This window comes from Molossus molossus, unplaced genomic scaffold, assembly GCF_014108415.1.
Source record: "Molossus molossus isolate mMolMol1 unplaced genomic scaffold, mMolMol1.p scaffold_m16_p_1, whole genome shotgun sequence".
NCBI classification, from domain to species: domain Eukaryota; kingdom Metazoa; phylum Chordata; class Mammalia; order Chiroptera; family Molossidae; genus Molossus; species Molossus molossus.
The window spans coordinates 134,739,823-134,764,721 of NW_023425344.1; the positions used below are offsets into that span (position 1 = coordinate 134,739,823).

Sequence of the window (24,899 nt, forward strand, 5' to 3'; positions counted from 1 at the left end):
CCTTAAGATTTCTAACAGCACACAGAGGCATTGCTTTTATTGTTTTCATAAAACTGAGCCATACTGCATATTCTCTTTTGTCTGCCTACTTTCGCTCAGCATGGTGTTGGCGGGACTCATACATAATCCTGCATGTAGTAGCAGACTGTTCATTCTCACTGCATTACAGTATCCCATGGTGTGAATATACCATCACTTAACAAATCCACTAGGTGGGCATGTGGGTAGTTTCCAGTATTGACCTTTTATGAAGACTGTTTCTAAGAGTATCCAAGTACGTGTCACATGCATTTGTGTTGGGTATGTACTAGGAGCAGAACTGCTGGGCCACAAGGTATGTGTTTGCTCAGCTTTAGTAAATAGATATGGCTACTTAGTTTTCCAAAGTGGTTGAATTAATTTACACTCCCTCCAGCAATGAGTGTGAGTTCCACTGCTCCACAATTTTTCAGTTTACCCATTCTGGTGGATATTTAGGACATGTTTTAGAAAGGAGAATTATAGAGTTAAACACCAAACAGAATACTGGTAGAATAACCAAAGCAATAATTTTTTTTCCAAATAATCAAGACTCTATCTAAAGTATTTTATAAAGCAACACAATCTAAAATTCCAAAATCGCTCTTAAAATATCTTCTTATTTGATTAATTAAATCATCCTGAGTTGGTGGTATGGCTGTATTTTCCAAACATGTCTAATATTATGAATCACTTGGGATGGTGATTGTAAAAACAGATTTTCAGACTATCTATCAGATCTCCTGAAGAAGAATCTCTTTGGAAAGGCCTTGGAATCTTTTCACAAGAACCTACGAGATTCTTATTATCAGGCAAATCTGGAAAACACTGCTATAGGGCAATCCTTTTACATTAACTGTTTAAAAATAAATCAGAGTGGAAAGTTATTACTTTGGGGATTTCTTTGGAAAGTCCCAGCCCCAGAACCTTTCTGGATATTGTCAAGTCCTATAATAACTTTAGAGACAAATATTATTTTAATAGTTGGATAAACTGAGGCCAAAAATGCCTTGCCCTGGGTCCTTGGGTAATACCAAAACTACCAGAGAGGGTTATGTGTGATAGACAGCATTACTGATTATTTCCAATCTTCAAAAGAAACCAGTTTTTCCTACTAACAGGGCAACAAAAAAAGGGAATCTGTAGTTTGAAAGGATTGTACAGTGTCATATAGGAGACAGAACATGAAAAGTGGTTACATAAAACTTGGTTTCAAATTCAAGTGCAACTAATGCCTGTGGAACTGAGTAAGGCCAAGTCTCATTTCTACCCTGTTTTCTTCTCTGGAAAATGGAAACATCACCTATCTTCACTTTGTTGGGAGCATTAAATAAATTAAGATAAATGAAAGAGATGAATACACAGTAGGAATTTAATAAAGTCATTATTTTCCTTTGTAATATAGTTTTCCATCCTCTTTTTTAATTGCTCACTTATAAGCTTAACTAAGGGAATGTTTTGTAAAATTTTCTAATTACCTGTATATTACAACTCAGCTTTTGTGAGAGAAGTGAATAATTAAAGTTAAAAAAAGAAAGAAAGAAACTGTTTAATTCCACATTTCCACATTTTCCTTTACTTTCATCTCTGTTGATGGAAACTGTCAGTCCTATAACTTATGGCTGAAAATGATTACAAACAATAATTTGGAAAAATGTAGTAACAAGGAATAACTTGAGGTAATAGAAAACTATAATTTTAAAATAAAGTTGAACTCTTCCAAAACTAGAGAACATTGCTAAGGGCTATATACAAATGACTTTAAAAAATAGTACTAAAACCACTTGAAGAAAGCCAACATTTCAATTTAGTCTTTTAGACGACTTTCTAACATCAACATATTAAGTAGTCAAATGGCATTTATTCTGAAGATCAAAATGCTTCCAGAATCACATTTTATTTGCAAGAATGCCTGTGAAAACCACTTTCATAAAAATAGATCTAATTCTGTGTACTGAAAAGCCTACCATATTTGGATTATATGGCTATGAAAGGCCCATTTAACACTATCTGCCAATTACTACATATAAAAAGTAATTAAGGTTTATATTATAAGAAGCCTCCTTCAGCTCTGTGAGGTTTGGTCTTTCTAATCTTAAAGCTGGGGAAAAACTCTGGAAAACATTAGCACTTATTTTAGGAAACAGAATAGCTAGACTCCTATTTAGAAGAAAATTTGTAAATAATAATTTAATGTCATATGTGTATTAAAATTCACCATAAAAATGAGAGTAAAGAAGCTATAGTTAACAAATATTCAGGCCAAGGATCTGTGTAAATTTGGGGCAAATCCCTCAGTTTTGTGCCTCAGTTTTCTATATCAAATGTGGGTAATGTGACTACACACTTCGCGGGCGGAGTCTAGATGAGGAGGGCTGAGAAGGGCACGCGGGCTCAGACATGCCACGCGGGCATCGAGCAGTCATCAGAGCAGTGCTGGCGGCACTGAACAGGCAGAACTTACGGGGCACCGTCACTCCATAGTGCTGTGTGTCACTGATCAGTAGTTTTCGTTTCAGTTCATTCAAACCTACACCTACAGGACCTGAAAAACAGAATTAATATAAATTCATTACTGAACAAAATGTCATATAAACATTTCTATAACTGACACAAATCCAGAGGACATAGAACATGCATCCAACTTTACATGCATCCCAAATAAAGAGATTATCTCCAGTTGAGTTGTATGCAAGAAAAAGCTAGCTGGTTCGTTGCTGTTTTTTACTTTTAAAATTGTAATCCCATCTTTTCATGAAAAAGATTAGAAATATTTATGTTTAAATGAAACACACTCAAGAGTATCTGAGTACATTACCCAGTAATGGCATCCAGAAAAGCCTAAAAAATATGTTCACCTAAAAAAACAGAATTTTCGAGGACAGAGAAAAATGGCGGCGGAGTGAATGGAAGCTACACAGAGCATCTCCCAGGACCAAACTGGAATTACAACGAAAATAAAGACCATTCGTCAGGAAGGGACAACCGAAAGGCAGCCTGGAGGACCACATAACCAGGGACACTGACTCAATCCTGGTAGGCTTGTGAAGACACGAGAGGGGGCCGGAAGCCCACGGTCTGCAGCGGCCTGGGCGGGGACCAGTGAACTCGGCTGGAAGCTGTGCCCTCGGCTGGGTCCTGTGGCCTCGACTGGGTGCTATGCCCTCAGCTGGGTCCAGCAGCCTCGGCTGGAAGCTGCTGCCACCTCGGCTGGGACCTGCGACCTCAGCTGGGTCCTGTGACTTCGGCTGGGGCCAGCGGCCTCGGCTGGAAACTGCACCCTCAGCTAGATCCTGTGGCCTCGGCTGGGATGAGCAGCTGCCTCGGCTGGGTACCACAACGTTGGCTGGGTCCTGCGACCTCTGCTGGGTGCTACGCCCTCAGCTGGTGCCTCAGCCTCAGCCTCAGCCGCCCTTAGCTGGGAGCAGCACCCTCGGGTTAAAGTCCCAGGCGGCTCCACAGCGCAGAGCCGGGACAGAGGCTAAATTGGCAGCAGCCACTTACCTTGGGCTCCGGCAGAGGGAAGGCAGACTCCACTGGAACTGTGTGGGGACACTCCGGATATGGAGGGTGCTCAGAGCTTTTGCTGAGTGCAGCCACGCAGGACTGTGGTCATATTACTCCTTCCCAGGACCCTGGGGAGAGGTGGCGGCCCCTCCCTCAGAGATTCAACCCCACCTGGTGGCCATTGAAATGCTAACTGAAGCCCATTAACAACCAGCATCTGCCCCACTCTTGGAAAAATCCTTTTACATTGAGCACCTAAGAGAGATTTTCAGTCAACTAAGAAACCAAGGTTCTTCAGGTGACCTCTACTAATAGCCTCCAGGCAAAAAAGCTAGAGGATAATTACCATTGCCCCAGCTAGCAACTATAAACAGGAGAGTTAAGACTTGACACTGGTGTTTAAAGAGGGTCCTCCCTGACTCATCCAAACCCAGGGAAGCCACAAACAGCAGAACACCAACACCCACAAGAAAATTTGGCAGACTCCAAAGCCCACTGTGATAGCCAAAATGGTGAAAAACAGAAAAAAAAGCCAAATGAAAGAACAAGAGACCTCTACCAAAGATGAGATAAATGAGGTGCAGTTAAGCAAGTTAACAGAACTAAAATTCAGAGCCATGATCTTGAGGAAGCTCAACAGCATGTGTAAGGACATAAGCACCATGAGTAAAGACACAGAAATGTTGAAAATCAACCAGTTGGAAATTAAAAACCAACAGGAAGAAATAAAGAATGATATATCAGAAATGAAAAACACACTGGAAGGTCTAAAAAGCAGAGTAGAGGAAGCTGAGGACCAGACCAGTGAATTAGAAGACAGGGTAGAAAAAATCAACCAATCAGAAAACCAAAAGGAAAAAACAATTAAAAAACAGGAAGACACCTTAAGAGAACTGTGGGTCAACTGAAAATGTAATAATATTCGCATCATAGGAGTCCCCGAAGAAGAAGAAAATGAGCAAGGGTTAGAGAATATGTTCAAAGAAATAGTGACAGAAAACTTCCCTAATTTGGTGAAGGAAGAAGGCATTCCAGTTCAAGAAGCACAGAGAGCCCCAAGTAAGAGGAACCCAAACAGGCCCACACCAAGACACATAGTAATTAAAATGCTAAAAATTAAAGACAAAGAGAGAATCCTAAAAGCAGCAAGAGAGAAGCAACAGGTTACCTACAAAAGAAACCCCACAAGGCTCTCAGCTGACTTCTCACAAGAAACACTGCAGGCCAGAAGGGAATGGCATTAAGTAATCAAGGTTATGAAAAACAAGGATCTGAATCCAAGACTGCTCTATCCAGCAAGGCTATCATTCAAAATAGAAGGTCAAATAAAGAGCTTCCCAGATGACAAAAAAAAAGGCTAAGGGAATACATTAGCACCAAACCAGCACTGCAAGAAATGTTAAAAGGACTGCTGTAATTAGCAGGAGAAATGGGAAGAAAAATAGAACCATACTAAACAAAAAGGCAATCAATAAGTACATATCACCTTAAATGTAAATGGATTGAGTGCTCCCATAAAAAGACACAGAGTAGCTGATTGGATAAGAAAGCATGACTCATCTATATGATGTTTACAAGAGACCCACCTCACAACAAAAGAATCACACAGGTTGAAAGTGAAGGGATGGAAAAAAATTTTCCAAGCAAATGGAAAGAAAAAAAAAGCTGGGGTAGCAATACTCATATCTGATAAAATAAATTTCAAAATGAAGGCCATGACTAGAGACAAAGAAGGCCACTACATAATATTGAAAGGATCTATCCAACAAAAAGATATAACCTTAATAAATATATATGCACCCAATAGAGGAGCACCAAACTATATTAAAAACCTTCTGGAGGACTTCCAAGGAGAAATCGATAGCGATACAATCATAGCAGGAAACTTCAACACTCTGCTGACATCACTGGATAGATCCTCTAGACAGAAAATTAGCCAGGAAACAGAGACTCTAAATGAAGCACTAGACCAAATGGATTTAATAGATATCTACGGAGAATTACACCCCAAAACTACAGAATTCACATTCTTCTCAAGTGCACATGGGACATTCTCAAAGACAGACCACATGTTAGGGCACAAACTAAGCCTCTACAAGTTCAAGAAGACTGAAATCATATCAAGCATGTTCTCAGATCACAATGGCATGAAACTAGAAATCAATTGCAAGAAGAACATACAAAGACATTTGAACACATGGAAGCTAAATAACATGTTATTAAACAATGAATGCGTTACTGAAGAGATCAAGGAAGAAATTAAAAACTTCATGAAAACCAATGATAATGAAAACACAACACAAAATTTATGGGATGCAGGAAAAGCAGTTCTGAGAGGGAAGTTCATAGCACTACAGGCCTACCTCAAAAAACAAGAAAAGTCTCTTATAGACTATCTAACCTCACAACTTAAAGAACTAGAGAGCAAACAAACAAACAAACAAACAAAACCAGAGCAAGTAGAAGGAAGGAAACAGTAAAGATCAGAGCAGAAATAAATGACATAGACACCAAAGAAACAATACAAAGGATCAATGAAACAAAGAGCTGGTTTTTCGAAAAGATAAACAAGATTGATGGACCCTTAGCTAGACTCACCAAGAAATGAAGAGAGAGAACCCAAATACACAAAATCAGAAATGAAAGAGGAAAAGTAACAACTGACACCACTGAAATACAAAAGATCATTAACAGTTACTATGGACAATTATATGGCAACAAATTCGGCAATCTAAGCAAAATGGAGAAATTTCTAGAAACATATTGTCTCCCAAAACTGGACCAGGAAGAGATAGAAAACTTAATAACAACAGAAGAAATTGAAGAGGTAATCAAGACTCTTCCAGCAAACAAAAGCCCAGGCCTGGATGGCTTCACGAATGAGTTTTACCGAACATTCAAAAAAAAAAAAAACTAACACCCATTCTCCTCAAACTATTTTTAAAAGTTTATGAAGAAGAAGACTTCCAAACTCGTTCTACGAGGCCAGCATAATTCTAATTCGAAAACCAGAAAAAGACACTACAAAGAAAGAAAACTACAGGAAAATATCCTTGATGAACATAGATGCCAAAATCATGAACAAAATACTAGCAAATCAGATTCAGCAATACACCAAAAAAATTATTCACCATGACCAAGTGGGATTCATCCCAGGGATGCAAGGCTGGTACAATATTCGCAAATCAATAAACGTGATACACCACATAAATAAAATGAAGAATAAAAAGCACATGATCATATCAATAGATGCCAAAAAAGCCTTTGACAAAATCCAGCAGCTCTTTATGATGAAAATGCTCAGCAATGTGGGAATAGAGGGATCATATCTCAACAAAATAAAGGCCATATATGAAAGACCTACAGCCAACATCATACTCAGGGCAAAAAGTAAAAGCATTTTCCTTAAGAACAGGAACAAGGCAAGGATTTTGCCACTCTTAATTAACATAGTACTGGAAGTCTTAGCCACAGGAATCAAACAGGAAGAAAAAATAAAAGGAATCCAAATTGGAAAGGAGGAAGTGAAACTATCATTATTTGCAGATGACATGATACTATACATAGAAAACCCCAAAGACTCCATCAAAAATTTGCTAGACTTAATAAATGATTTTGGAAAAGTAGCAGGATACAAAATGAACATCAAGAAATTGATGGCATTCTTATACACCAATGATGAACTCATGAAAGAGAAACTAAGAAAATAATCCCATTTCCCACTGTGGCAAAAAAATTACGATACCTAGGAATAAACTTAACTAAAGAAATAAAGGACCTATTTGCAGAAAACTACAGATCATTGAAAAAAGAAATAGAGCGAGATATTAAAAAGTGGAAGCACATACCTTGTTCATCGACTGGAAGATTTAACATCATTAAAATGCCCATATTACCCAAAGTAATCTATAGATTAGATGCAATCCCCATCAAAATACCAATGGCATACTTCACAAAATTAGAACAATTATTTCAAAAGTTCATATGGAACCAAAAAAGACCTCGAATAGCCACAGCAATCTTGAAAAAGAAGAACAAAGTAGGAGGGATCACATTACCAGATTTCAGGTTATGCTACAAAGCCACTGTAATCAAAACAGCCTGGTACTGGCACAAGAACACGCATATAGACAGTGGAACAGAACAGAGAACCCAGAAATGGACTCAAGGCAATATGCTCAATTAATATTTGACAAAGGAGGCAAGAGCATACAGTGGAGTAAGGACAGCCTCTTTAATAAATGGTGCTGGGAAAATTGGACAGCTACATTCAGAAAAATGAAATTAGACCATCAACTTACACCCTACACTAGAATAAACTCAAAATGGATAAAAGACTTAAATGTGACTCATGAATCCATAAAAACCCTAGAGGAAACTGTAGGCAACAAAATTTCAGACATCATACACAGCAGAATTTTCACTGATACATCACCTAAGGCAATAGAAACAAAGGAGAAAATGAACACATGGGACTACATCAAACTAAAAAGCTTCTGCACAGTGAAAGATACAATCATCAAAACGGAAAGGCTGCCCACTGTATGGGAGAGCATAATTGCCAATGGTATATCAGATAAGGGGGTAATTTCCAATATATATAGAGTGCTCATACAACTCCACAAAAGGAACACAAAGAACCCAATTAAAAAATGGGCAGAGGAACTAAATAGACATTTCTCCAAACAGGACATACAAATGGCTAAGAGACATATAAAGAAATGCTCAACATCACTAATCATCAGAGAGATGCAAATTAAAACAACAATGAGGTATCACCTTAAACCTGTCAGAATGGCCACCATCAACAATTCATCAAACAACAAGTACTGGCGAGGGTGTGGAGAAAAGAGGACTCTAGTACACTGCTGGTGGGAATGCAGACTGGTGCAGCCACTATAGAAAACAATATGGTGTTACCTCAAAAAATTAAAAATTGAACTTCCATTTGACCCAGTGATCCCACTTCTAGGAATATACCCTATGAAGCCTGAAACACCAATCAGAATGAATATATGTACCCCCATGTTTATAGCAGCACTATTTACAATAGCTAAGATCTGGAAACAGCCCAAGTAGACGAATGGATAAAAAAGTAGTGGTACATATATACAATGGAGTACTACGCAGCTGTAAGAAAGAAATATCTCTTATCCTTTGAGACTACATGGAGGGACTTGGAAAGTATCATCCTAAGTGTAACAAGCCAAACAGAGAAAGACAAGTAACATATGATCTCACTTATTTGTGGAATATAATGAACATAACAGTCTGAGGAATGGGGTAGTCCCAGAAATTGGGGTACAGACTGACAATCCCCAGAAGAGGGGGTGGTGGGGGAGAGATAAACCACAGAATTTATATGCATGTATGCATGAACAATGGACATGGACCACAAAGCTGGGGACAGGGCATGGAGGGAGGGGGAGCGGGGAGTCAGTGGGGAGAAAAGGAGAAACATCTGTAAGAAAAATTAATTAATAAAAAATTTTTTTAAAAAAACAAAAACAGAATTTTCCAAATCACTGTCCACCATCTAGATAGTGATCATTTCAATTTCAAATGTTTTAGATCCAATTAAAGAAAATCTTTGCATCTTAATTTTATTTGATGCAAATCTAATTATACATTTTAAATTTGCAAAACTATCAGCTGCATTTACATTTGTTAAGATCTTCTACACCGTGTATTTTCAGCTGGCCCTTAAACATTTGAAAACTTGCATAGACCTTACAATATATAAAGCAATCAATGTATACATACTAAACACCGATAATGAACACTGCATATAGAAAATGACGTGGAGAATCAAAGATGATAACTGAACTGTTTTCAAAGAAAGAACCTGGGTTAAGAGAGTAACACAAAATGATTAAGAAAGGGACTGGGGCCAAAAACAAAGAGCAGCTGCAAATCTGAGTCAAATAAAAGGTAAAAGGGCACAAGCCACAAAGGCCAGCTTCTCATAACTCAGTTGTGAGGGTCTATTTAATGATAGTGTTTGCATTGGGCAGAATATAAGCTGTAGAGCCAGACCGGCCTGAGTTAGATTCCCATCTTCATTACTTTCCCACCTGATGATACTGGATGCTATGATCTGAATGTGTGTGTCACCCCCCAAATTCACATGTTGGAATCCTAATGCTCAATGTGATGATGCTGGAAGGTGGGTTTTTGGAAGTGATTAGGTCATGAGGATGGAGCCCTCATGAATGGGATTAGTGCTCTTATAAAAGAGATCTTATAGAGCTCCCCAGCTCCTTCAGCCATGATGACACGACGAGACATTTATAAGCTGGGAGAGGGTCACCCTACCATGCTGGCACCCTGATCTCCAGAACTGAGAAATAAATCCGTAGTCTTTTGTTATAGAAGCTGTAACGGATTAAGACACCGGACAAGTTAAAATCTTTGAACCTGATCAGACTTCATTCTAATTTTAAAAGTAATTATGCTCCTTTTTGGAAAGGATAAATGAAAAACTTATATGGAGTGCCTAGCAGAGAATGTAAGTATTCAAGTGTTCACGTTCTTGCCTACTTCCTCTTGAGAGCTTTGAAAAGAATACAGTTTCATGCCAGACAACAAAGAACATACAGGTGGATAGAGAAGAGCAAGGTGGGCATTCCGGGTGAAGGGAAAAGTGTGAGCAATGACAAAGAGGCTTGCGTTGGGGGCTGTGCCTTCCTTTCTCTAATGCTATGCCTAGGCACCTTACCCTGTATCAAAGACCTGTCCCCTGATCCACTACCACCTTCCATCTTTCCACAGATGACAGTCCAGTACCAATTCTCTGATGACTTCCCCTGCTTCTTCTCTAAAACAGCACTTCCCCATTCTCCCTTTTCACAGTAAATGCTCTGCAATATCCCATTTGTAAACTAAATGGACTTCGTAGCCAATGAACTTACAAGTACATATAACTCCTCCTTCCAAATTAATATAATGTCCTAACTGTAATAGATGAAAGATAAAAAGGTAATTTATGACAAGGCAATCTGTATTTCAATATGTAAATGCTTGCGCACAACTAGAGAAGAAAACCTAGTGAAATCAGATGTTTGCACCTACTTATGATAAACAAGTTGGGGTTAAGAGTAATAAAAAGATCAGGAGCCATTCTATACAAAAAAAAAGTACACTAAAGGCTTCTGGTCAGGATGGCAGTGTAGGGAAATATTGTGCTCACTTCCTCCCATGACCACATCAAAATTACAACTAAACTACAGAATAAACATCATTGAGAACCGCCTACAGTCTAGCTGAACGGAAGTCCTATAACTAAGGACATATAGAAGAAATCCAGTCAAGCCTGGTGGAAGAGGTGGAGACACGGAACAGGCTGCTCCACACCCACATGTGGCAGTTAAAAACAGAGAGGGAGCCCTGGCTGGTTTGGCTCAGCGGTTGGAGCGTCGGCCTGCAGTCCTGAGAGACCCGGGTTCGGTTCCCGCTAAAGGCGCGTACCTCGGTTGCAGTTTGTCCCCGGCCCTGGTCGGTTGTGTGGGTGGCAGCCACTCGATGTGTTCCTTTCACATCGATGTTTCTTTCTCTGTCTCTGTTCCTCTCTCTCTCACCCACTCTGCCTGAACAAAAAATGGAAAAATGTCCTCAGTTGAGGATAAAAAAAAAAAATTAGAGAGGGATATCTCACCTGTGAAGGTCCTCCCTAAGGGACCAGGGGTCTCACAACAGACTCCTCAGACCAGGGTCCAAAGCCAGGAAGAAAAGTCCTCTTAACTTCTGGCTTAAAACCCAGCAAGGATTGTGGCTGAGAGACAACTTCTTCTTACAGGGTCCATGCACTAACTTACTCAGACTCAGCTGCCCAGCTCTGGGACAGCAACTCCAAAGGCACCAAGGACATACGGGAGAAGAACTGAACTGTCTGGCTTTGGGGCAAGGGCTGGAGGGGCATTTCTCTCCAGACAGAAGTGCTGGCAGAAGCCACTGTTCCTTTGTTGAGCCCTCTGATCCAGCCTGCCTTTCTGAGTTTCCATCAACTTAACTAACGTGGTTTGCCCTTCCCTGGTGATTTCCCACCAACTTTCAAGCCCACTGAAGGTACTTCCAGGGGCTTTTCCACACAAATGGCCTGTCTTAGCTCATGCTGCAGACTTTCCTAAAATCTCTCAAGGGTTCACAAATCCCAAACAAGCAGCATCTGGCCTTGGCATGCCCTATATCTCTTGTTAAGCACAAGACTGGTACTGGGGCAGCTGGCCTCAATTTGCAGCTTAGCCTCTCCCAGGCACCTCCAAGTTCAGCCAAGTGGCAATCATCTGTAGATCACTTTATAGCTCTTCCCAAGTATCCTTAGGTAGGTCATATGTAGCAACTGACCTTGGCCTAAACCAGAGCCCTTCCCAAGAGGCTCCAACACACCTGGTGGCCAGCTTCAGGCCACACCAGAGCACCATCCAACCACCTCTGCAAACAACATTTCCAAAGGGCAGACTCAGCAGGCACCAGAGCTCTGTTAAAGCAAATCCTGCTCCATAGGGTCAGCCCCTACACAACAGCTCCTCCACTGTAGTCACTGCCAGTCCTCACAACCAATCAGTCTGAGGGTCAACCCCTCCTATTGATGTACCAACAGCAATCAAGGCTCAACTACAACAGGAGGGCACACACAAGCCACATGAGGGATACACCTGGACTATTTGGCTCAGGTGTTCCAGGGGCACTGTGCCAATAGGTCCCACAGGACCCCTACATTTTATTGTACATTAGGCCACTCTACAAAACTGGGGACATTACTATACTCCACTTAATACAGAGAAACAAACACAGGGAGGCAGCCAAAATGAGGAGACAAAGAAACATGTCCCAAGTGAAAGAACAGCAAAAAACTTTAGAAAAGAACTAACAAAATGGAGATAAGCAATCTACCAGAGGCAGAATTTGAAATGATGGTAATAAGCATGCTCAATGGTCTCAGTAAGAACTTCACCAAAGAAATAGGAAACATAAAAATGGAGATAGAAAACAAACAAACAAACAAAAAACAGTCAGAAATAAATACAGTAACTAAAATAAAGAATACAAGGAATCAACAGTAGAGTAGATAAAGCAAAGGACTGAATCAGCAATTTGAAAGACAAGGTAGTAGGAAACACCCAATCAGAACACCAAAAAGAAAGAAGGAAAAAAAAATGAGGATAGTTTAAGGGGCCTCTGGGACAACATCAAGTGTGCCAACATTTGCATCATAAGGGTACCAGAAGGAGAAGAGAAAGAGTGAAGAACTGAAAACCTGTTTGAACAGATAATGATGAAAAACTTCCCTAACCTGGTGAAGGAAATAGACATACAAATCCACATCACAATTAAAATATAAAAGGTTAAAGACAGAGAGAATCTTTGAAAAACCAAGAAAAAAGCAGTTACCTACAAAGGAGTGCCTATAAGACTGTCAGTTGTTTTCTCAACAGATATTTTGCAGGCTAGAAGGGATTGGCACAAAATATTCAAAGAGATTAAAAGAAAGGACTTAGAACTAACAGTACACCATCAAATAAAGCTATTATTTAGAATCAAAGGACAAATAAAAAGCCTTTCAGACAAGAAAAAGCTAAAGAAGTTCATCACCACCAAAGCAGCATTACAATAAATGTTAAAGAGACGTCTTTAAGCAGAAGATGATAAAGAAATATGAACATCAAAAATTACTTTAAGTGTAAATGGACTACATGCTCCAAACAAGACACTGGGTGGCTGAATAGATACACTGCCTACAAGAGCCTCACTTCAGGTTGTTAGATACACACACAGTCTGAAAGTAAAGGGATGGAAAAAGGTATTTCTTGAAAATGGAAAAAATAAACAAACAAAACCCACTAGGATAGCAATAGTTAGAGACAAATATACTTTATTTTATTATTAAAAATATTTTTTTTTCTTTATTGATTTTAGAAAGAGAGGAAGGGAGAGGGAGAGAGAGATAGAAACATCGATGAGAGAGAACATCAAGTGGCCACCTCCTGCATGCCCCGCACCGGGGATTGGGTCCACCACCTGGGCTCATGCCCTGACCAGAAATCAAACTGGAAACCTCTTGCTGCAATGGGTTGATGCTCAACCACTGAGCAACACAAGCCAGGTGAGAAAAATAGACTTTAAAACAAAGCCTATAATGAGACAAAGAAGGACCTGGCACTTCCACTTCTTAGTATTTATCCAAAGAAACCCAAGACACTAATTCAAAAAGACACATGCATCCACATGTTCACTGCAGTATTATTTATAGTCACCAAGATATGAAAGTAACCTAACTGTCAATCAATAGGTGAGTGGATACAGATAAAGGGGTACATATATACAATGGAATGCTACTCAACCATAAAAAGAATGAAATCTTGCATCTGCAACAACAGGGATGGACCTAGAGGGTATTATGTTAAGTGAAATAAGTCACACAGAGAAAGACAAATACCACTTGATTTAACCTATATGTGGAATCTAAAAAACAAATCCACAAACAAAACAGAAACAAACTCATAGAAACAAAGTTTATTTTGATGGTTGCCAGATGGGAGGGGGGTAGGGAGATAGGTGAAAAGGGGGAATGATTAAGAAGTACACAGTGGCAGCTATAAAAATAGTCATGCAGATGTAAAGTACAGCATAGAAAATATAGCCAATAATATTGTAATAACTGTGTATGGTGTCAAGTGGGTACTAGATTCATCAGAGTAATCACTATAAGCTTATAAATGGCTAATCACTATATTGTACATCTGAAACCAATACAATATTGTATGTCAGGTGTAATTAAAAATAAAAAAAATATATTTTTTTAAGAATGCAGGAAAATGAAAGCCCAAAGGTACAGGTAGACATTAGAATAAGGACTAGAAATTGGATAGAAACCACAGACAAGACTTAGTGGAATATGATAAGGAAACAGCTTGAATTGACAAAGGGATAACATGTCAAGACTATAAAAGCAAAGAAAATCATTTTGCAAATAACCTGCACTTTACTGCTAAGTTCAGTGTAACAGTAACTACACTGTTAGGAATAGGACAGTGCTTCAGTGTCACAGAAGGCAGGTCTCTTATTTTGCAACCACACCATATGGTGAGTCATCGATTCAGTCCCTAAATGTCTAGCACAACATTTGGAAGTTGTGTGTGACACTGCAGGTCAGATTTTTGTTCTGTAGAAATGTCAACTCTATATCCCAGACCCCCTTAGCTATGTTGACATTTAAAAATAATCAAAAGCTTCTGCACAGCAAAATACCACCCTAAAAATGCAAAAGGAACTCAGGGTATAGGAGAACATATTTGCCAATAATACATCTGATAAGGGGTTAATTTCTAAAATATATAAAGAACTCATACAACTGAACACCAGGAAGACAATCCAATTAAAAATGGACAAAGGACCTGAAAAGATACTTTTCCAAAGAGGACTCACAGATGGCAAAGTGAAAAAATGCTCAACGTAACTAATCATCAGAGAGATGCAAATTAAAATGACTATGAGTATCACCTCACACCTGCTAGAATGGCTACTATCAATAAATCAACAAATAACAAGTGCTGGTGAGGGTGTGGAGAAAAGGGGACTCTAGTACACTGCTGGTGGGAATGCAGCCACTGTGGAAAACAATAAGGTGCTTCTTCAAAAAGTTAAAAATGGAGCTGCCATTTGACCCAGTGTTCCCACTTCCAGCAATATATCCTAAGAATCCCAAACCACCAGTCAGAAAGAATATATGTACCCCTATGTTCACAGCAGCATTATTTACAATAGCTAAGATCTGAAAACAGCCCAAGTGCCCATCAACAAATGAGTGAATAAAAAAGCTGTGGTACATTTATACGCGGGAATACAATGCAGCTGTAAAAAAGAAGAATCTCTTACCCTTTGAGACAGCATAGATGGACCTGGAAAATATTATGCTAAGCAAAATAAGCAAGTCAGAGTCAGACAGATATCATAAGATCTCACTTATATATGGAATAGAATGAACAAAAAAAAATGATGAGCAAATTTCTAGAAACACACAGTCTCTCAAAACTGAACCGGGAAGAGAGAGAAAACTTGAACAGTCCAATAACAACAAAAGAAATTGAAAATGTAATCAAGACCCTCCTAGCATACAAAAGACCAGGCCTGAAGGGCTTCACGGGGGAATTTTATCACACATTCAAAGAAGAACGAATACCCATTCTCCTCAAACTATTTCAAAAAATTCAAGAAGAAAGACTTCCAAACTCGTTCTATGAGGCCAGCATAATTCTAATTCCCAAACCAGAAAAAAACACTACAAAGAAAAAAAACTACAGGCCAATATCCCTGATGAACAAAGATTCCAAAATCCTTAACAAAATACTAGCAAATCAAATCCAGCAATACATCAAAAAAATAATTCACCATGACCAAGTGGGATTCATCACAGGGATCCAAGGCTAGTACAATATTCGCAAATCAATAAATGTGATACACCATATAAACAAAATGAAAGATAAAAATCATATGACCATATCCATAGAGGCTGAAAAAGCATTCGACAAAATCCAGCAGCTATTTATGATAAAAACGCTCAGCAATCTGGAAATAGAGGGATCATATCTCGACATAATAAAGGCCATATATGAAAGACCTACAGCCAACATCATACTCAGGGCAAAAACTAAAAGTCTTTCCCTTAAGAACAGGAACAAGACAAGGATGCCCACTTTCACCACTCTTATTTAACATAGTACTGGAAGTCTTAGCCACAGCAATCAGACAGGAAGAAAAAATAAAAGGGATCCAAATTGAAAAGAAGGAAGTGAAACTGTCATTATTCGCAGATGACATGATACTATAAGTAGAAAACCCCAAAACTCCATCAAAATTTACTAGACTTAATAAATGATTTTGTCAAAGTAGCAGGATACAAAATGAACGTCAAGAAATCGACGGCATTCTTATACGCCAATGATGAACTTACAGAAAGAGAAACTAAAAAAAAAATCCCACTTACCATCGCAGCACAAAAATTAAGATACCTAGGAATAAATTTAACCAAAGAAATAAAGGACCTATTTGCAGAAAACTACAGGTCATTGAAAAAAGAAATAGAGGGAGATATAAAAAAGTGTTCATGGACTGGAAAAATTAACGTAATTAAAATGTCCATACTATCCAAAGCAATCTATAGATTCAACGCAATCCCCATCAAAATATCAACGACATACTTCACAGAACTAGAACAAATACTTCAAAAGTTCACGTGGAACCAAAAAAGGCCCGAAATAGCCACAGCAATCTTGAAAAAGAACCAAGTTGGAGGGATCCCATTACCAGATTTCAGGTTATACTACAAAACCACTGTAATCAAAACAGCCTGGTACTGGCACAAGAACAGGCAAATAGATCAATGGAACAGAACAGAGAACCCAGAAATGGACCCAAGAAAATATGCTCAATTAATATTTGACAAAGGGGGCAAGAACATACAGTGGAGTAAAGACAGCCTCTTTAATAAATGGTGCTGGGAAAATTGAACAGCTTCATGCAAAAAAAAAAAAAAAAAAAAAAAGAAACTAGACCATCAACTTACACCATACACAAGAATGAACTCAAAATGGATAAAAGACTTAAATGTGACTCATGAATCCATAAAAATCCTAGAAGAAAATGTAGGCAACAAAATTTCAGACATCATACGCAGAAGAATTTTCACTGATACATCACCTAAGGCAACAGAAACAAAGGAGAAAATGAACACATGGGACTACATGAAACTCAAAAGCTTCTGCACAGCAAAAGAAACAACCACCAAAATGGAAAGGCAACCCACTCTATGGGAAAGCATAATTGCCAATGATACATCAGATAAGGGGTTAATTTCCAATATATATAGAGTGCTTATACAACTCAACAAAAGGAACACAAAGAACCTAATTAAAAAATAGGCAGAGGAACTAAATAGACACCTCTGCAAACAGGACATACAAATGGTTAAGAGACATATGAAGAAATGCTCAACATCACTAATCATCAGAGAGATGCAAATTAAAACAACAGTAAGGTATCTCCTGACACATATCAGAATGGCCGCCATCAACAAATCATCAAACAAGTGTTGGTGAGGGTGTGGAGAAAAGGGGACTCTAGTACACTGTTGGTGGGAATGCAGACTGGTGCAGCCACTATGGAAAACAATATGGTGTTACCTCAAAAAATTAAAAATTGAACTTCCATTTGACCCAGTGACCCCACTTCTAGGAATATACTCTAAGAAGCCTGAAACACCAATCAGAAAGAATATATGTACCCCCATGTTCATAGCATCACTATTTACAATAGCTAAGATCTAGAAACAGCCCAAGTGTCCATCAGTAGATAAATGGATAAAAAAATCTGTAGTACATATACACAACGGAGTACTATGCAGCTGTAAGAAAGAAAGATCTCTTATCCTTTGAGATGACATGGAGAGACCTGGAGAGTATTATCCTAAGTGAAACAAGCCAAGCAGAGAAAGACAAATATCACATGATCTCACTTATTTGTGGAATATAATGAACATAACAGTGCGAGGAATGGGGTAGTCCCAGAGACGTGGAAGTGGGGTACAGACTGACAATCCCCAGAAGAGGGGGTGGGGGGAGAGAGATAAACCACAGAACTTATATGCATGTATGTATGAACAATGGACATGGACAACAAAGTTAGGGACAGGGCGGAGGGGGGTATCAGTGGGGGGAAAAGGAGAAACATCTGTATCAAAAATTAATTAATTAATTAAATTAAAAAAAACTGGAGAGCAGAACAGAACCACAGACATGGAAGAAGGGAACAGATCTCAGAGAGAAGGTGGCGGTAGGGAGGGCAGGAAGAGATTAATCAAAGAACTTATATGCGTATATGCATAGCACAGGGACACAGACAATAGACAGGTGAAGGCCTGGGGTGAGGCAGGTGACGGGTGGAGGGAGGCAAAGGGGGTAAATGGGGGACATCTATAATACTCTCAATAATAAAATACATTTAAAAAATTAATCCTCACAAGTGTCCTTCTTGATCCCAGCTGGGCAGTACTGCCCCTGTCAGGAACCACTGCTCTAAGACTTGAGCACCTGGCTCTTGTCATTCTCTGTACCTCACTCCTACCATCATTTTGGGTATCTTCACTATCCATATGAACACCCTTCAAATCAGCCTCTTACTTCCTGATCCCTGATCTCTAGTGACCTTGCTCAAGTTCACTTACTGAGCAAACCTTGACTCTGCCATCACTAGGTGCTATTTTATTACTAAAATATTAAATTCAAGCTCCCAATATGATTTCAATCTGTTTCTTTTAGATCTCTGAGTTATTCCTCCCACACCTATTATCACAAGGACCTCAGTGCTTTAATTTTTTTCTTTTTATCTTTCATCCTTTCATGTCTTCACTACCGTGGACCATTATGTTTGCTACTCTTTTGCTAATATCTTATGCATTGTTCTTTTATCACATTTTCCACGGAAACCTCAAGTCTAATGTCAAGCCAATGGCCTCTCTTCACATCCACACCTGGACTACCAAGTGTAGAAACCCATTAAACCCTGGGGCCGTAATGCTCTCCACATATAAAGTCAGACCATCATGCTCTCCAGCAATTATTCTGTTTTCCTTATCAACTGCATTTCCTACATCCCATATTGGTAATTTCAATCCTCCATTCTCTTTTATAGACACACCTGGGTGCCTCCTTGTTACTTCTCTCTTATATACCCCTATAATCAATTGCCAAAAGCTGTCAACTTTACCCCCCAAATATCCTTCAGATCTATGATTCTCCATTGCCACTGTCGCCACGCTTGCCCCAGCCACCACCATGTCTGCCTGCTCTTCTAGAACAGCCTCCTGAGGGCTGCCCCACAGGCCACGTTGCTGCATCATCACCCAGCATCCAGAAAGGTCTTTACAAGGAGCTCTTCTGACCCTGTCACTACCCTGCTTAACATTTTTGGCAATGTAGTTTTCAGTGGCTCTTCCCCCCAAAATTAAAATCTTTACATGATTTATAAGGCTCTGCATGATCTGATCCCTGCCTTGTCCTCCTGCCTCAAAGCATACATTCCAGCTGCTCTCCCTTTGCCTTAAGCCCCAAGTAATTCGGTCGGATACGCCCTTCAGAGCTCTGCTCAAATAGCTCTTCCTCAAGAAGGTCTCTCCTGACCCTGCTGCTCATGTTCCTCATTTTCACATTATCAGAGTACCGTGTATATCTCCCTCATAACATTTAAAATCCCAATTCAATGATTGGATAATACATTGTTCAGTGGTCTGTCTCTCCACCTGGACAGAGATCAGGAAGGAATCATTTTATGTGATTTATAATCTCCATAAAGTGAGTAGGCCCTTATACATCTGCTGAATGAGTGAAATTTCCAGTATTACTATCACCACCTCAGAGAACATAGAAGCCAATGTTTTCAAAGTCTTTTCTCTAACTTATGCATCTAGACCGATCTCTAGACCATCCTTTATCCTTCTGTCCAGTCATACAGTCTTAGGCTTTCTCTTAAAGATTTTTCTTTTTAAATCTTTATCTCTATTGCTTCTAGCTCCTTTCCTTCAGCACTTCAAATACAAATTCTTTGACAACTTTACATTGATTGCATGTTTTGAACTACATTTGTATTTCTGTTCTTCATTCTTGCCACTCCTTCCTTTACATTGCACAACTCCAGCTACATAAGATTTCACTGCTTCCTGAAATGTGGCAGGTTCTCTTCTGTGGGGTTGGGTCCTCATCACAGGCTCCTTGCTTTTGCAAGAGTACTCTGTCCTCTCTTCGTGTGCCAATACTTGTTTAAGAGCCAGCTTAGACATCGGAGGGGATCCTCCCTGAAGGTTAGATTTGGGCTCAGTACCAAGCACACGCGTCCCCTGTGCTCCCACTCCAAAGTCATCCTCTGACAGAAGCGAGATCTGTGAGAACAGGTGTTATCTGCATGCTCAGTCCACTTCCCTGGCTGGTGAACTGTAGGCACTTGTTAGTTTTATTTACTTAAATTTTATTCCGTAATTATGCTGTTATGGAGGTAAAACTATTTGCTAAATGAACCAAAGGAGTGGGAGTTACAGGTAAAAAGCATCTGCACCCAGAACGCCTGGACACAATGGTTAGATAACATGGTCAGGTCACTAAGAGAAGATGGCAGGGCTCACATTTTAACTTGGCTCTCTTGATCTTAAGATAAAGAAAAGCAGAGAGGGTGATGACTCCAGCTCTGGAATAGTGAGTTTAGGGGAAGGAAGTCTATCTACCTAAACTCAGGCAAGGACTGCAATGTAACAGAGAGGCCAGGGCTAGGGTGTCCGTGTGAATATAATCATGTCAAGGTAAAACTTGAGACTGAGAAGAGACAAGATTTCCAAAGGAGAAGAGGAAAGTGATATGTATTTAGTGACTTCTCTACAAAATGCCAGACACCATTGAGGGCTTATATATTCTGAAGGTACAAAACATATTTATTGTGCTAAAATTTATTCTTTTTTTACCCTCGCCAGAGGATATTTTTACATTTATCTTCAGATAGAGTGGGAGAAAGAAAGAGAGAGAGAGAAACATCAATGTGAGAGAGACACATCGACTGGTTGCCACCTGCACGACCCCAACTGGGGCTGGGGATGAACTGCAACTGAGGTACATGCCCTTGGCTGGAATTGAACCCGGGTTTCTCTGGTCCATGGGCTGATGCTCTAACTGCTGAGCAAAACCGGCCAGGGCTAAAATTTATTCTTTAAAATAAATAGAAAACAAACAAGAAAACAAGGGGTATTACAATGGAGCTGCACAGAAGACACAAACCCAATTGTATATGCTCAAAGAAAAAGACAGAAGCAAACAAAATACTGAGACTTAAATAGTGGGTCCTTGCCTACTGTACCCCCCAACACACACACACACACACACACACACACACACACACAGCACACCGGACAAAAAGGCCTGATGTAAATTTACTGTTTCCTCAGTAGGTCTCAGCTCTGGAGTGCTGCCCCAAGTGTGAGATACTTTGCTGAGTGAGCGTCTAGCTTTTTTTCTTTTAGTTTTTTTGTCTGTTTGTTTCTTCTACTACCCACGCCAAAAAACCCCAATGATTTATTTTAACTCTGGATGAAAAACTAGGGATGTTTGAATTAGTGGGGAAAAGTATGCTGTCTCTAATGTGATGGCCTTAAATTTTGACTATAGTCAATTTGAGCCCTTATATAACCTAACTCTTTGTACTGAGTTTGCTTCACTGCACACTCATGGAGAATGCCAACAATGTTCAGTGACAAATGATTTTATTTGAAAAATTTTCCCTAGATTAGTCTTGAGGTCATCAACTTCAAAGGTGAGAGTATCATCATGAAAAGGTTGAAACAGGGATACAGTTTCAATCATTCTTTACTACAAAACTGCCCAGTAGGCCTACAAACAGCATTTTTCCTGACAGGCCCTTGGCTCAATCTTGCCATTTACACTGGAGAAGTTCTACAGCTTCTCTTCTTTAGATCTTCACACTAAGACCACAGCTTAGATCCACATTCCAGTCCTGTCTTTTTCTAAGGCTAGGCATAAGTTCCCATTTTTAGTTGGCTGGTTTGTATTTAAAATACAAAATCTGCTTATATTGTAGTCAATTTAGATGTAGACTGAGTTAGGTACATTTGTGTGCCTCTGCAATGGGACAGATTCATTTCTCCTTCAATATATAAATTTTTACCATGACTAGTGAAATATGTTTATGCATACATATATAAATAAGTGACTCTACAGTTTTCAATTGTGCTTCTTAATGACAAAGAAAAGCAAAGAACACTATCCAGCACTGATTTAAATCACAAACAACAGGCTTTGGAACCATAGTAACAATGATGATGATGATGACGACGACGACGACAACATGATGTAGTCATGTATCAAGTGGTTTTACATGGCAGGCATGTCACATGGTTAAGTACACCATTCCTAATCCTTAAAAACATCCCTGAGAAAAGGGAGCATCCTCATGTTACAAATGAAAAAACTAAGACAATCAAAGGTTAAGTAATTTTTGTAAGGTCACACATCTGGAGTGCGGTTTAACTGGTATTCAAAGCCTGTCTGTCAGACTCTGAAGTCTACATTCTTTCCATTCTACCTATTATCCTATCAAAAGAATGCCAATAGAACATGAACTCGGGTAGCCAGTTGCTCCATTGTCTGTTTATGGCTAATCCCTAACTTCTTAAAGTTTTTTACCCCATTCCAAGCTACCCGTAGTTTAGGTAGTGGTGATTATTTTTGCTTGTGGAATAAGAAAATTTTCTGGCTACAAAATGTGGCCAAAATCCACTCTGGGGATCTCAAAACTCACTCTGTGCAGAACCTCTAAGAAGACTAAACTCTACTTCATGAAGATGATATGCATACTAAGCCTGGGCAATACACATTGGGCACATTTATCAGGATTCTTCATTCAAGAGTAAAAAAAAAAAGCAAATACAACCATTATTTACTTGCAGTTATGTAAATAAAAGCCAAAAAAGCATTAAACAATAATTTTGGAGATCACTGATTTGAAATTCAGGCAGTGAACTAAAGTTGATGTGCTTACTAGCTCTGAACATAAAAGAATGATTCTTTTTCTAAAAAAAAAAATTTTAAATATGTTTTAATTGATTTGAGAGAGAGAGAGAGACATCGATGAAAAACAACCACTAATCAGCTGCCTCCTACACACTCCCTACTGGGGACTGAGCCTACAAGATGGCATGCACCCTGACTGGAAATCAAATTGGCGACCTCTCGGTGCATGGGACAACCATCAACCAACTGAGCCACATGGGCCAGGGCAAGAATGTTTCTATTCCAATAAGTATTTCTGTTATATTTTTTAAAATTTCATATGAGTTTACAAAATCACTGCAAATTCTGGGAAAAATAAAGCTATGTCTATCAATCCCCATTAGTTGAAATTCTTGTAAAAAATGTGTCAATCTGATAACTAAAGTCATTAGCAAGTTGTATTATTTTTAATTACTTTTGTGCATTTAGTTAGTAACTCCTTCCTGAAAATAGGAAACTGTGTTATATGTGATTTTATGTAAAGGTTCATTCACTGCAGGCCAAGAAATATAGTCCATTAAGGGTATCAATTAAATGATACTAGTAAAGTTCCTAGTTAAAAGTTTACATTTAAGAAAATATTCACATTGCCCTGGCCGGTTTATCTCAGCTGTTAGAGCATCGGCCTGTGGACCATAGAGTCCCGGGTTCAGTTCCCACTAAGGGCACGTACCTCGGTTGCAGTTTGTCCCCAGCCCTGGTTGGGGTCGTGTGGGTGGCAACCACTTGGTGTATCTCTCTCGCATTGATGTTTCTCTCTCTCTCTCTTCTCCCCTCTCTCCCTTCAGCTCTATCTGAAGATAAATGCAAAAATGTCCTTGGGTGAGGATTAAGAAAAAAAAAGAAAATATTCACATTAACTACAAAAAAAAAACAAAAACCCTCTATTTTTTGTCTGAAGGAGAAAAAATTTAAAAATCCATATGTAAATCCATGGCCTTCATTAATATAGAAGCATTTAGACACATACTGCTTTAAATTATCTGTATGACATTCCTAAATGTAAAAAAGTTTATGGCCACACCCTATGGCATCGAATTTTAGCACTTCAACCATCTACTTGTTTGTGTGTTAGGTTCAGTTCCTGAATGAATGATTATGCACTAAAACAATAATGTATTACTACTGTGAATATAATTTTAACGAAATCAATAAAATGTGGTGTGTGTGTATATTATATATATTATATATTACAGATACATATATATATATATATTTTGTTGTTGTTGTTGTTGTTGTTGTTAATCCTCACCAAGGACTTTTTCCATAGATTTTTGATAGAGTAGAAGGGAGTGAGAATAGGAGAGAAAGAGGGATAAAGAGAGAAACATCAATGTGCAAGAGACATATCAATTGGTTGCCTCCTGCACAACTCCGACCTGGGCCAGGGATTGAACCTGCAACCCAGGTACATGACCTTGACCAGGAATTGAACCCATGCTTTATCCACTGAGCCAAACTGGCCAGGGTGGTGTGTATATACATATACATATACATACATGTACATATACATATACATCCTCACCTGAGGACATTTCTGCATTTATCCTCAGATAGAGTGGGAGGGAGAGAGGAAAGAGAGAGAGAGAAACATAGATACGAGACACATCGAGTGGTCACCACCCACACGACCCCAACCAGGGCCGGGGACAAACTGCAACCAAGGCATGCGCCCTTGGCAGGAACCTAACCCAGGACCGCGGGCTGACGCTCTAACCGCTGAACCAAACTGGCCAGGGCGGTATATATAGATTTTAATGATACTCATGTAGTCTA

The 24,899-nt window shown here is 39.2% G+C and overlaps 1 protein-coding gene across 1 annotated transcript in view; it reads right to left on the reverse strand.

Annotated features, from left to right (window-relative positions):
- Positions 1 to 24,899, reverse strand: part of MPP7 (membrane palmitoylated protein 7) — a 355,336-nt gene that overhangs the window by 22,091 nt on the left and 308,346 nt on the right. Inside the window, exon 10 of the mRNA XM_036277124.1 lies at positions 2,483 to 2,563. Within this exon, the coding sequence (XP_036133017.1) occupies positions 2,483 to 2,563 (81 nt within the window). The remainder of the gene's footprint in view (positions 1 to 2,482; positions 2,564 to 24,899) is intronic.